Source organism: Equus caballus, chromosome 14, assembly GCF_041296265.1.
Source record: "Equus caballus isolate H_3958 breed thoroughbred chromosome 14, TB-T2T, whole genome shotgun sequence".
Lineage (NCBI taxonomy): Eukaryota > Metazoa > Chordata > Mammalia > Perissodactyla > Equidae > Equus > Equus caballus.
In genome coordinates this window covers 39,944,921-39,959,203 of record NC_091697.1, presented here as the reverse complement: position 1 = coordinate 39,959,203, position 14,283 = coordinate 39,944,921, and the positions used below count along the sequence as shown (strand labels likewise).

The 14,283-nt window shown below is 50.0% G+C and overlaps 1 protein-coding gene and 1 long non-coding RNA gene across 5 annotated transcripts in view; one reads left to right on the top strand and one right to left on the bottom strand.

Moving 5' to 3' along the window:
• Positions 1-14,283, bottom strand: part of LOC111767754 (uncharacterized) — a 42,616-nt gene that overhangs the window by 863 nt on the left and 27,470 nt on the right. The window contains exons 4-5 of one of the 2 annotated variants that reach the window (XR_002799566.2): positions 10,035-10,164; positions 12-1,064 (exon numbers count right to left, since the gene is read on the bottom strand). This is a non-coding gene — a long non-coding RNA (uncharacterized lncRNA). Of the gene's footprint in view, positions 1-11; positions 1,065-10,034; positions 10,165-14,283 lie in introns of those variants that run through there. The other variant, XR_002799565.2, reaches the window with a different exon arrangement.
• Positions 1-14,283, top strand: part of GALNT10 (polypeptide N-acetylgalactosaminyltransferase 10) — a 215,614-nt gene that overhangs the window by 176,051 nt on the left and 25,280 nt on the right. For all 3 annotated transcript variants that reach the window (XM_023617365.2, XM_070232998.1, XM_070232997.1), the window contains exons 5-7: positions 45-230; positions 4,888-5,071; positions 10,791-10,908. In XM_023617365.2, coding sequence (XP_023473133.1) covers positions 45-230; positions 4,888-5,071; positions 10,791-10,908 — 488 coding nt within the window. The remainder of the gene's footprint in view (positions 1-44; positions 231-4,887; positions 5,072-10,790; positions 10,909-14,283) is intronic.

Genomic DNA, 14,283 nt, shown 5'->3' with positions numbered 1-14,283 from the left:
TTCTTACCCACCTGTCCGCCTGTCCTCTTCTGTCTCCCGCACAGAGCACCTAAAGAAGCCACTTGAAGATTACATGGCCCTTTTCCCCAGCGTGAGGATTCTCCGAACCAAGAAACGAGAAGGGCTGATAAGGACCCGGATGTTGGGGGCCTCAGCAGCAACTGGGGATGTCATTACGTTCTTGGACTCACACTGTGAAGCCAACGTCAACTGGCTCCCCCCCTTGCTTGGTAAGGAAGATTCCCAGAGCGAGGTAGGCGGCCTGGAATGAGCCTGCAGCCACTGACCCCAGCCTTCTGCAGGGACTCATCCACAAGGGTTCCCTTGTCTGCTTGAGGTGCACCCAGCACAATGCCAGGGACCACGGGGGATCAGAAGTTCAGGAGTGCTCAAAGAGACCTTAAAAGCGCACTTGGTCCTGTCCCTTCCTTTTACAGCAAAGGAAGCTGAGACTCAGAGAGGGGAAGGGACTTGCCCTAAGTCAGAGAGCACATAAGTATCTAGTGACATGCTTGCTTCCCCCAGATTACTTCGAGTTTTATTGGAAAGCAAGCCAGGCTGTCTACTGTTAAGAGCCAAATTGTGGGGGGACTGTCGTCATATCAGCATAGAATAGTTACCATTCACTGCTCTGCTGCTGTGAGCCAGGAAGGTTGTAAGCACTATCTCTAATCCTCACAAAACCATGCCAGGTTGAAAGTATCCCCTTTTTATAGTAGAAGAAACAGGTTCAGAGATACTGAACATCTTACTTGTTCCCTTGGGGCACGCGTGTCAAAGTCACCATCTGTCTGGCTCGAAAGTCTAGGCTCTTTCACAATTCCACACTGCCTCCCTGAATTCATTTCCGCTTAGGAAAGAGTTTCTGACAGCTACCAGGGGAGGGCTGTAGACAGAGGGCAGCATGATTCTGGAGTCGTCCACCGTGGCCTTGTGGACAGACGGGAGGCATGAGGATCAGATGCTGGGCAGTGAGGTGTCTCAGAGCGGGTTGAAGGATCAGGCCTGAATCCTGAGGAGTTCAGCTTTGATGATGGTGGTGAGCTGGTGCTGACAGGTGGACACTGAAGAGGAAATGTCGCATTGAGATGGGAGTCAAGAGGGCAAAGGATGGAGGCAGATTGGGGAAGTTATCAATATAGAGAGAAAAGTGAACTCCTCAAAAATGGATGGGTACACTCTCCACAGCAGAAAGTTTAGGGAGTAAAGAGGACTGAAGTTTAGGGCAAATATGAGTGTGCGTCAGCATCACTTATAAGACACGTTAAGACATAGAGTGCTGGGCCCCAACCCAGTGTCTGATTCAGGAGGTCCAGCTGCATGCCTAACCAGCTCCCAGGGCATGCCAGTCCAGGGACTACAGTTTGAGAAGCACTGGTTAGGCCACCGTTCAGGGCTGAGGACAGAAAGCAAAACCACACACAGTTAAATGGGATAATCCAGCAGATGGTTTTCTAACACAGATCAGCATGGAACTTTAGTATTAGATTATATGCCTCTAACCCTGAGGGTCCAGGATTCCACTGGGTTAGGAAAAGGATGTAACTCAGATTTCGTGGTAAACTGTTTATTTAATTAAACCAACAGATCTGCTTCTGCCTCTCTGTACTAAATGAGAACAAAAAAGAAAAACCTCACCATCAGTCACCTAATTTGTAGTCGTAAAGGAACAGCCCATTTGTTGGGTCATTCAGTGACTCATAAAGAGAATAAAGTGGTGGGGCACGAGGCTGAGCTTGTAGTCTAAATAGCCCTTAACTCTGTTTCTATGGAAATATATGAAGGTAATTTTGATAATCTGCAGACATACATGGAAGAAACATTCCCCCTCTTTTTCTTTGTTCTTTTAGCAGTAGAAATGTGAACCAGTGGTGTAGATTTAAAAGTCTGTCCCTGCTAATATGAGCAGCTGACAGAGCGCATCATGCTTTAGTCTCTGAAACCATCAACACCTCTATGCAGAGTTCACTCTCCCTTCTTTGGAGAGTAGCATTTCTGTGCCTGAGAAGGATTCAGCCTCCCCAAAGGAAAGTCACTTGGTGATCATCATTTTCTTTTCTTCTTTTTATTGAGTTCATAATAGTTTACATCAATGTGAGATTTCAATTGTACGTTATTTCTTGACTGTCACCACAGAAGTGCTCCCCTTCAGCCCGTGCCCACCCCCAACCCCTCTTCCCCTGGTAACCACTGAACTGTTTTCTTTGTCCATGTGTTTGTTTATATTCCACATATGAGTGAAATCCTCTGGTGTTTGTCTTTCTCAGACTGGCTTATTTCGCTTAGCATAATTCCCTCTAGGTCCTTCCATGTTATTGCAAATGGGATGAATTTGTCTTTTTTTCTGGCTGAGTAGTATTCCATTGTGTATATATACCACATCTTCTTTATCCAATCATCAGTTGATGGGCACTTGGGTTGTTTCCATGTCTTGGCTATTGTGAATTGTACTGCAACGAACATAGGGGTACATATGTTACTTTGGATTGTTGATTTCATATTGTTTGGGTAGATACCCAGTAGTGGGATGGCTGGGTCATATGGTAGGTCTATTTTTAGTTTTTTCAGGAATCTCCATACTGTTTTCCACAGTGGCTGCACCAGTTTGCATTCCCACCAGCAGTGTATGAGGGTTCCCTTCTCTCCACACCCTCTCCAACATTTGTTATTTTTAGTCTTAGTGATTATAGCCATTCTAACAGGAGTAAGGTGGTATCTTAGTGTAGTTTTGATTTGCATTTCCCTGATGTGATCATCATTTTCTTCATCATCATCATCAGGGCTCTGTTAGTCCCTTAGCTTTTTAGGCCACATCTGCATTTGAAAGTGATGATTATGTGGTAACGCAGGCAGGCCGGGATTGTCATCCACATATTACAGGGAGAAAACTGAGGGGTAAAGAGAAGGAGGGAGATGCTCAGCCTTCCAGCTCCTGCTTCTGAGCTTCTTTCGGCAATCCTGGCCACACTATTGGTGGAGTGCTGATCATGTGCTAAGCGTCTTGGCTCCATTTTCCCACTCAGTCTTCACAGAGACCCCATGAGACAGGTGCTGTCTTCATCTGTTTCGTCAGCAAGAAAACCAAGGCTCAGAGGCATCAGATAATGTTTTCCAAGCTTGTACTACCAGTAGGTGACAAAAATCAGGATTTGAACCTGGACATTCTGTCCCCAAGAGAGCACAGCATGGTGGAACACTGCCTCTCTGATGCTACCCCTTGACCTCATACCCCCCACCATCAGCTAGCATCCAGCAGAGCACTGTGCCCTCAATCCAAACCCTCCCCAGAAGAGAAATCCCCGGCAAGGCCATGAATAATTAGGAAGGGAGGCCCCTCTCTAGATCTTTTCCCTGGAGAAGGTTCTGAAGTTTCATTAGACTCCCCAGGGAGCCTGTCCACAAGGCAGAGCCAATCTCCACCCCAGAGATTCTGATGCAGTGGGCCTGGGGCCAGGGTGTCAGCAGGGTAGGGTTGGGGGGAGTGTTAAACACACTCCAGGTGCATCTGGCACTGGTAGCCCCAGATCCACACTTGGGGACACACTGCCAAAAGCAGCATTTCTCAAACTTTTAACCATGTGCCACAGTTAGAAGTACATTGGACATCTCAATCCAGTACACAAACGCACACCCATGCAGTATGACTGAAACACAATTCCTAAAAGTACTCTCCCTTAGCACCTAGAATGCACCCTGGAATCACATAGATATTCAGTATTCTTTTTTGGTTCATTACGAACACACATCCGTGCACACACAATCAATTTCATGACCCACCTATGGTTTGTGTCTTCCAGTTTAGAAAAGGCAAAAATGCTGCTTTCTCTCCTGAAAGAAAAATGTGCTCTAACTTGATGAAGCTTGGGCCTTCAGCCACTGCCAGCCTACTCTGGCCCTACCAGGTCCGCATTCCAAGCCATAAACTTGACTCCTGGCCCAAGCAGCCAGGCTCCCCAGCACGGCCCACTTACCCCTCATGGCAGATCATCTGCCCCGATCACTGGTACCCCCTGGCTGCAGTCAGGGCTTCTTGGCAGGAGGAACAGAGAAGGCAGAGCAAAGGGTAAAATTCTGGTTGGTAGTTTGGGCAGAGAGTGGATTTTGTAGAATCAGCTTCTCCCCGGCTTGATAGAGACTGTAAAGCTGCTCAGGTCGAGGCCTCCATTTGCTGTCCTGAATCCCCTAGCCTGTGGCATTCCTGCAGGGCAGAGGTCCTCCAGGCTCTGCTTGCACACCTCCAGTCGTGAGGAACTCACAACTTCCTGAGACAGTCCATTCTGGCTTCCGTAGTTCTGACTGTTGGAAAAAGTGAGCTGAATTCTCTTGCAAGGTGGGCCATCTGTTCACTGGCTGCAGCCAGGAGGTGCCAGGGAACGGTCAGGGGCAGACAGTCTGCCATGAGGAGCAAGTGCTAGGGTACCTGGCTGCTTTGGATCATGAGCCAAGTTCAGGACTTGGATTGGGGAGTCTGGCAGGGCGAGAACAACGCCCTCCCAGAAGGAAATTAATCTCCCTTTCCATAGTGATGCTGATCATTACAGGCACCTGTGCCGAGCACCTTCGAGCATTGTATCCAGTCCTCATAACAACCTATGAGGCAGTCTGTTCTTCTCCTCATTTCATAGAGGCGAAGGCTGAGGCTTGGAGATGCTATTTATGTGGCTGGCCCAGGGCCCTGTCGTGGGTGGCAGGACTGGGATGGGGGCCCTGGTCCATCTTACTTAAAGCCTGTGTCCTCCCTTCCTCCCCCGAATTCTCAAAACTCTGGTGTTGAGAGAAATCACCCACGGAATGCATTTAAAATGCGAGTTAAGCTGCAGAACAGGGTTGTGCACTTAGCTGCTCCCCCATCTTACCTCCCTAACGGGCATCTCTTGGCTTCCTCAGACCGCATTGCTCGGAACCGCAAGACCATTGTGTGCCCGATGATTGACGTCATTGACCACGACGACTTTCGGTATGAGACGCAGGCAGGGGATGCCATGCGGGGTGCCTTTGACTGGGAGATGTACTATAAGCGGATCCCGATCCCTCCAGAACTGCAGAAAGCTGACCCCAGCGACCCATTTGAGTAAGTATGAGTGACCCAAGCTGGCCCCAGTGGCTGACCCAGTGACCCCTCCCCAACACAAACACACCCCGGGATCAATCGCCACCTCTTTCAAAAGTCTAGTGCAGAGGGGCCAAGGCAGACGTCCCCAACCAGAAGCAGAGGCCCTCCCAGCTTGTCAGAGAGCCTCAGCTCATGGACCACTGAGTCACTCTTTCTTGCCGCCCTCTGCACGGTTTGCCAGGATTGCCAGCTGGGGGTGAGTGGAGTCACTCACACTCTCTCCCTCAAGCCTGGCACCCAGTTGTCATCATCATCACCACCACTTATTGAACACTTTCTAAGTGCCAGGCACAGTGCTGAGCACATCTCACCCTGATCCTCTTTAACGCCCAACAGCCGTATGTAGTAAAAATTATCATCCGTGTTTTCGAAATGGGGACACCAAGCCTCCAAGAGGCTGAGCAACTTGTGCAGGTCACACAGCTCTGAAGTGGCGAAGGCTGAGTGCACATGCAGGTCCATCTGCCTCTGGAGCCAGTCTTCCCATCACCTCTCATACCCCTGGAAGCATCAGAGAAATAACAGCTTGTCCCACAGTGGAAGTCGGGGGCTGCGGATGGCTCATAGCACCCTAGAGAGGGAAGGCTGGAGGCAGCCCAAAGGTAATATGAGGAGACTGAGGCCCCAGGACAGGGAGGCCCCCTGGGGTGCACAGCGAGTTTTCGGGTACACCGGAAAGAGAGCCAGGCCCTCTCGGTTCTGCAGCCTCTGGAAGCGTCTGGGCCCGCCATCCCTGTAGCTGTTGTGTGAGCCGCTCTAGCTCTCCTGCCGGGGATGGAAAAGATCTTTGGATACAAGGCCAAAGGCCGGGCTTTCCTGCTGGATTAGTTTCCTCTTTATCGCCGTGGTAATAAATTCCCACAAACTTACTGGCTTATTAAACTGACACAAATTTATTCTCTTCAAGTTCTGGAGGTCAGCAGTCTGAAAGGAGTCTTACTGGGCTAAAATCACAGTGTTGGCATTCCTACTAGATGCTCCAAGGGAGAATCTGGTGTCTTGCCTTTTCCCGCTTCTAGAAGCTGCTCACATTCTTTGGCTCAGCCCCCTTCCCCGTCTTCAAAGCCAGCAAGTAGCATCTTTAAGTTCCCTTTCCTTCCCCTCCCCCTCCCCTTCCTTCTTCCTTTCTCTCTTCCTCCCTTTCCCTCCCTCTCACTCTCTCTCCCTCCTTATCCCTTTTCCCCTCCTTCCCCCATCTCTCTCTCTCCTTGTCTCCTGCTTCCATTGTCACATCTTCTCTGATTCTGACTCTCCTGCCTCCTTTCACTTATAAGGACGCTTGTGATTACCCTGGGCACCAGGATAATCTCCCATCTCAAGGTCCTTAACTTAATCACACCTGCAAAGTCCCTTTTGCTGTGTCAGGCAACATATTCACAAGTGCCAGGAATTAGGACATTGACTTCTTGGAGGGAGCATTATTCTGTCTACCACACCTGCCTAACCACAGGTTAACCCCAGTGACCTGCAGTTTCTCTGTGCCTCACCCTTCCCATCTGAGAATGGGGGCTATTGGCAGCTCAGCCATCTTCATGGACACTGCACACCCAGGGTTCCCAAAGGGAGCCCCTAACGCCGTGGGCCCCAGGGAAGGCTCAGAGGCAGGGAGAGGTGGGCGTCTTTGAGGAAATGGAAGGTGGCCGTGGCGATGGAGCGTGAGCCGAGAGTGGAACCGAGAGTGGAGCCCTGTGCTGCTTCAGCAGGTCAGACGTTTGTCTCCTTCTCCTGACCTCCTGTATCCTAAACAGGGTCCAACACTACAATTAGAGCCCTTCCTAGCCCACAGATACAGTTTAGCCGAGACCACATCATGCAGTCATGCCCCCGCCACCGTATGCCTCAGAGGCAATCCCCCATTGCTCGGAAGTCTTGGAGAATAATACTAACAACATGAGTAACTAACATTTGGCCTGAGTTGGCAAAGCAGTTCCAGCTGACATTACTGTGTCCAATCCTCACGATAGTGCCCTCAGGTGTAGCTGGAATTCTCCCCATTTGAGCCATGCCGGCCCTGCAGTTCAGAGAGGAAACAAGACTTGCCAGGGATGACATGGAGCAGAGGCTGAGGTCGGATGGGACTGCTCCAGAAAATGGAATTTTCAGGGTAACCAGAGCCCCCTTTATTGTTTTCACCTTTGCCATAGCCCTAGATTTGAAAGGTCCACAAGGATGAATCTTGGCCTGTCCATCCTCGTCACTGCACAGCGAGGAGAGAGGAAGTTCAGCCCGTGCAGCTAGTTAGCAGCAGAAGCCCAGCTAGTTTCTTCTGCGCCTCAGTCTCCTCATTTGGACGCTGAACGGACTGGCCCCACCCTAGAGCAGGGGCTCTCAACCCTGGCTGCACATTGGCATCACCCGGGGATTTTGTAAAGGAAAAAAAAACAAAGTGCCCAGGCCACCCCCTAGACAGGGGTGGGGTCCAGGCATCTTTGTTTTTCAAAGCTCCCAGGTGATGCCGATGTGGAGCCAAGGTTGAGAGCCACGGGCCCAGCTGCTTCCTGAGGGACTCTCCATCCTTTGTACCCTCTGATTCCTTCCAGAAGTCTCTCTTCTTTATTGGACTTGGACAAAAACCCAGGGGAGAGGCCACTAGAGAAATCCCAGTCATTTTCTGCCACCTCCCCACGGTCCCAGCGAGTGGGCAATCTGCAGGCACAGCGTGGTGTAAAGACGTTTGAAAGACACAGGCTTTGGGGGCAGGCCCTGGTTTGAATCGCAGCTCGTCCACTTGCTAACTGCATGCCCTTGAGCGGAGCATGTAGCATTTTTTGAATTTCAAATTCCTCCATCTGAATAGAGGGCTAGTAATGGAGCTTTGTGAGAGCTGGAAATAATGTCAGTAAAGTGAGTGGCACACACACACACACTCAGAATTCTTGTTATTGTTATTGCTGAACACAGCAGAAAATAGACCCAGCTAGAGGAGAGGCCGGCCTCCCTCCAGAGCAAAAACCTCAAGCATCCAAAATGCCCTCAGGCTGATATCCGACCTGCTCTGGAGCAGCTCCTCCACCCCTGCCCACCTTCCACCCAGGCTGGTTTTTGTGTGCAGGGTCTTGGGTTTGAGTTCCCAGGAAGCACCAAGTCTGAAACACTCTCTGCCCCTCCAAGCAGTGGATTTGCGGCTTCAGCCAAAAAACCCCAAACCCCACAACCTTCAGCAGACAAAGGAAAGTTGATACTAATGTCACCTTATTTTCTTGTAGTACTGGATACTTTAAGAAATATGCTAGCAATGTGAGCTAGGAGTGTAGCTATGCATCCATTGTGTAGACAGAGAAACGGGCTCCAAGAGGTTAATCAGGGCTGTCCAGTAATAATATAATGCCAGCCACACATGTACTTTTAAATTTCCTAGTAGCCACAGAAAAAAATGGTAAAGAGAAGCAGGTAAAATTTAAGTAATAAATCTTATTTAACCCAATATATCTAAAATATTCTCATTTTAACATGTTACCTACACTGTGAAATATTCATGCCATCTTTTCTATTTTCTTCTTCATGCTAAGTCTTGGAAATCCGGTGTGTATCTTACACTTCCAGCACAGCTTGATTCAGATGAGCCACATTTCAGGTGTGCAGTAGCCACCTGTGGCCAGTGGCTCCCTTACCGAGCAACACTGGGTCCAGTGGTTAAACATCTCATCTCAGATCGCCCCGCAGGTTAAGGAGGGCTGAGGTTGGAGTGAGGGTTTCCCATTTCTGATCCCTTGTCCTTTTCACTCATCACCTGCTTCTCGATTTTTCCTTCCTGAGAGGAGGCAATACATCATGACCATGGCGGGTGTGGGCTGTGGCATAATAGAGGAGAGGGAGTCAGATCCCAGCAGTACTGTGAAGCCTTGAGTACCTGTCTGTACTCCGAGTGCTACCTGCATATGTGGGGAAATAACAGTGAGGTCTAGCTCATGAGGTCAACATGAGGAGTAGAGTCATTTTCTTAATAAATTACAGGCACACCTTGCTTCCTTGTGCTTCACTTTATCGCGCTCCGCAGATATTGCATTTTTTCCAAGACCCTCCACCAACAAAACAATTATGACTTGCTGAAGGTGCAGATGATGGTTAGCAGTTTTTAGCAATAGAGATTTTTTAGTGAAGGTATACACATTGGTTTTTTTAGGCATAACGCTATCACACACTTAATAGACTAGTATAGTGTAAACATAACTTTTATATGCACTGGGAAACCAAAAGATTCGTGTGCCTTGCTTTATTGCGATATTTGCTTTATTGTGGTGGTCTGGAACTGAGCCCCCACCATCTCTGAGGTCTGCCTGGAGTTCAGCACTCGGCGTATTCAAGCCCTCAGTAAATATCCCAGGGGATCCACTTTTAAAGGAGGCCCCTCCTGTGCTGTCGAGGCTCGTCTGCTAAGAAAGCTTGGGAGGCATGTGAGTTAACTAAGTTCTTTTTACATCAGTCCACATCCCGTGAGCTCGCAGCTCCTAAGGACAGGGGGGCGCGTGGAGGCTGCTGCTGGAATGTTTTTTGGTTTGGGGGTTTGGCATTTTCCAGTGGAGCTGGACAGGACACGGCCACTCTGAGAGATTTTCACAGAGCAAACCCTGGTGGCCCCCTCAGGTCCCCAACCCCATGGGGGACTGGAGCAGGCTGCAGCATGGCCTCCCCCACTCCTGGGCTTGGCATGATGCCATGCTGACTGCCTGTTCCCCATGGCAACCCCCAGTTTATCGTCTCTGTGTCCCGGCTCTGGTTGTTGTCTCCTGCCAGGTGCCCTCCCCTCCCCCCAGTTCCCACTTGTGCAAACCCACCTTGAATGCCCCACCCCCTCTGAGCACCCTTCCTTGACTCTTGCCCCAGCCAAGCTCCTCACCCCAAAAACCTGGAGGCAGACACTCCCTCCTTTCATATTCCCATAGTGCTGTCTGCCCCTCCCAGAGGCCCTCATGACACCCACCTGTCTTCTGGATCCTTCTGTGCTGAGGTGGCCGCCCCACCACACTGGCATCCCCAAAGTCCTGGTCTGATGGTGATTGATGTCCAGATTCTTCCAGCATCTGCTTCTCAGCTGGCACTCGATGAATGAGCTGATGAGAGAGTGAATGAGTGGAGATAATCTTATCCCAGTTCAACTGAAAGAACATAGACTGTGGCTTCTTCTGTAAACTCTCAGCCCGACCAACGTCCATGCCGGGCTGACCGAGCACGAATCATCGGAGGCGATTGTTGGAAAACGCAGCTTCCTGGGCTCCATCCCCAGTGACTGTGTCGTAGGTCTGGGGTAGGGCCCACACCAGCTGTATGGTTTCTCATCTCTCTGAAATGTGCTGCAGCCTAGACAGGCTTGGAAAGACCTGACCTGGACATTTAACTAGTGGGAGGACTAGAGATAGATACATGCTGCAGCTACAAAGCCCACGGAGAAAAAGTACTGTGATTTCATTTCACAGTGTTCTTAGGTGTTGACCATGTAAAGGAACTTTGGGTGCGTTTGGTTAAAATGTAGCATTTATCAAGGGAAGTGTAGGCGAGAAAGCAGAAAGCCTGGGCCCTCACTTCACCAAGGAAGGGCCTCAGATCCCCTGCTGGACACGTGGGCTGTGTTCCCAGAGCAGCAGGGAACAGCATCCCTGGGGGAACAGCAGGATCAGAGTGCCCGAGGAGCACGTGGCCGGATATCCCGTCTTGACGCCACGCTCTTCTTCCCTGGCAGGTCTCCCGTGATGGCCGGTGGACTGTTTGCTGTGGATCGGAAGTGGTTCTGGGAGCTGGGCGGGTACGACCCAGGCCTCGAGATCTGGGGAGGGGAGCAGTACGAGATCTCGTTCAAGGTGAGCCAGCTCTCGGGAAGCCCCCTTCTCCTTGGCACAGCCCTCTTGGCACCTGTCCTGGCAGGCTGGAGACCTCAGGTCTCTGCAGCCCCTGTGGTCCTCAGGGGAGCAAGTCAGGAGATGCCAGCCACTGCTTATTGTGTGTGTGTTGGGGGCGGGGGGTAGGTATCCTCAGGCTGCCAAAGGCTGGCCTTAGGGGAAGCTCTGCCTGGCATTTGTCTTACATCATCCCTTCTTAAGATGGCGATGTTGGAATAAGACAGGTCTCACTACCAGTAAAGATGGCGTGTCTCCCATTGAGATGCCCAGCAAACCAGCAGTGGGGAGGAGAAACTGAGAAGGCCAAACAAGACACAGAGGCCAGGAAGAACGCTCTGCTCTGAGAATGGTACCTGGCTGCCTTCTCAAGTTTTCCCTTTTGTATCCGTCACTACCAGGGTTTGTTGTGTAGAGACCAGTGGTTAAGAGCTCAAGTTGTGAAGTCAGGAAGACCTGGGTTCAAATCCCAATTCCACCACTCAGTGCTGTGTGACTCTGAGCAAGTTAGATGACCTCTCTGAGCTTTCCTTCCTCATCTGAAATAAGAAAATAATACTACCTACCTTACAGAGCAATTGCGAAGATTAAATGAAAAATATCTAGAAGGTGCTTAGCATATAACCTGGGGACGCAACCAGCAATTAATAATTGATAGAAATTATTAAAGATTCAATGACTGGATATGTGCTATAACCTATTAGACCAGAGTATGTGCTGTAGAAGCCTTCTGCCAATGGTGGGAAAGGACATGGTGGTTACCAGTTAACCACCCAAACTTCTGAGGCCACCTTCCCCCCTTTCTTTGTGGGATTCTGTGAAGAACAGAGGCTCGGTCCCTCTGAGGGTAAGGTTAGCTTGTCCTGTGCCCTTGTGGCCGCCAGCGCCTGCTTCTGACATCCCCCGGAAGCCCTGGTTAGATGTATCCCCAGCCCGTGAGGGATGGCAGCACCGTTACTAGGCAAACCCCTGTGAAAACACAACCCTGAGGCCCCGTCAGGCATCAACATTCTGTGAAAAGGACCATTGTCACACACAGTGAGTAAGACTTCAGTGCTGGGGTCAGATCGCCCCGGTCAGATCCAGCTCCGCCACTTTCTACCGGCTGTGTGAGCTTGGAGCAGGAACCCTCACCTCTCTGAGCCTCAGTTTCTGCTTCTATGAAATGCGTTTAATGATACTTTAATCCCCACAGGGTTGTTGAGAGGATTAAATGAGACCCTGCTTGTCAGGTGCTTCCTAATAAACATCCTCAAGATTACTTTCCTTGTCGACATCGTTACTGAGTTTATGTATGCCACTGTTGAGCAGTTCAGAACTGGGGAACATCAATTCTTGATTAGCAAGAAAGCCACCACCCAGAATTGTACTGAAGCATGATGTGGGTTTGAGAAGCCGTCTCTGTCTGTTTTACCTCCAGAGTTCTGGAGTTTCTCCCATAAGAGGACCAGCCCCTAAACAACACTAATATTAATATCCAAGGGTGATATTCAAAATATTTAACAATGGTGATGGTGCATGCCCCAACCGGTCTGAGCGAATGCCAGCTGTAAACTACCGTGTCCACCCTGGTGTGCAACAACTGGATTTCAGCCCTGACCAGAGCTGACGGGACCCTGCGCCAAGCCCCTCACCTGTGCTGGCTTATTTAATCCTCACAACCCCAGGAGGGTGGTATCATTATTATACCCATTTCACAGCAAGGCACCTGGGGCTCAGGCTGACCCCCGACACGGATGGAAGTAACAGACCCAGGACCTGAACCCAGGTCTGCCTGACCGCAAAGCCCGTGCTCTGACGCGCCCTGTTGGGCGTGAGAGAAGAGCATTTGAGAGGAAAACTAGCCTGACAACTTGGCGGCAATCTCTCACCATCTCTTCTCAGTTTTTGCCTCCTCCTGGGGTTATTCTTAATTTATTGCGTTATTCTGCAGCTTCTCAATGAAGTGAATTAGTTAACAGTCCAAGTCAGAAATAACAAATAGGTTTCCTCTCCCAGGCAACTCTCATCCAGTGGTGGTGGCTGCCCCAGTTCTGTGTTGATAGGTGCTCTGAGGCTGCATCTGAGCTTATCAGAAAAAGAGTGGTGATTGATTAGTGATGTCTGCCCTGGGTGCAGGTTTGGTAAGTGATGGCACATAGGTCATTTATTTTCTATCCCTAGCTCCCGCAATCTGGTTTTCCAAATGTCACATCCTTATGGGTACAGTGAAATCACACACAAGGAGTCAGAAGAGTTTCACTTCACAGTTCCTTCATCCATCAATTAAACAAACTTCATTTATGACATTTTCCACCAAGTTAATTCCCCGAAATGGGCACATCCATGTTCTGAGTTCTTAACCAGAATGTAAACTTCAGTAGGGCAAGGATCTTTGTGTGTTTTACTCCCTGCTGTATCCCAAGTACCTAAAGGATTGCCTGGCATGGAGAAGGCACTTGATAAAGATTTTTGGTTGAATCCTCAGACAGGTGTGTCCCTAGCCAGAACCAGCCTCACTGGCCAAGCTCCTTGGTCAAAAAGTCCCCCTTCAGAAACTCCTTCTGTGGAGAACAGTGAATAGAGAAGGATTTGCACAAAGGAATTTCTAAACCCAAAACAGTTTCATTCTGTGTGTTTTCAAAGACCCATCTAATGATGCTCATCAGGCAATTACAGCAGAACAAATGGCATTTTTCTCCACAGAGTTTATTTACAAAAGACTTGGTAATGAAGCCGTCCTGGAGGTCTCTCCTCCGGGAAGGAGAGGAGGTTGGCTCCTGTTTCCATTTGATCCAATTATGCCCTTCACTCTCGAGAGGAGAGGAGATGGTGGAATGAGGGGGCTCCCAGGTCCGGAAGGGCGGCTTTCCTCCCTCGGCCTTCTCTCTGCTGGCTTTGAAAGCATGAGTTCCCAAAGCTGGGGGCAGCCTGTCTGCCTGAGCACTGTCTCCCAGGCCCCTGTGGCGGGCCTGCCCACAGCGCTGAGGGCACGGGGCCCATTCATCTGCGGGCGACGCCTCCTGAAATGCCGGGTGTTCTGTTTCAGCCAGAGCGGGGCATTTCCGAAGGGCCAAATTCCCTCTGATCAATCTCTGCCGAGATCCCCTTCCTTCTTGGTGACGGAGAAAAGAGACTGGTCTGAAAGGCGCGAGTGTATTTTCAGAAATTAAGATAAATTGATACGTGCCGTCAGGGCTGATGGATTAATAATTGGGCTCCTATTTCAGACCAGGCCGTCTAGCCTGATGGGAAAACCCCAGAAAAGATGTTCCAAAGGCTCGGAAATTTCTAGAAGAGTCGCTGACTCTTTTTTTCTCTCTCTCCCTTAGCCAACAGAGCTTTTGTCTCCAAAGGCAC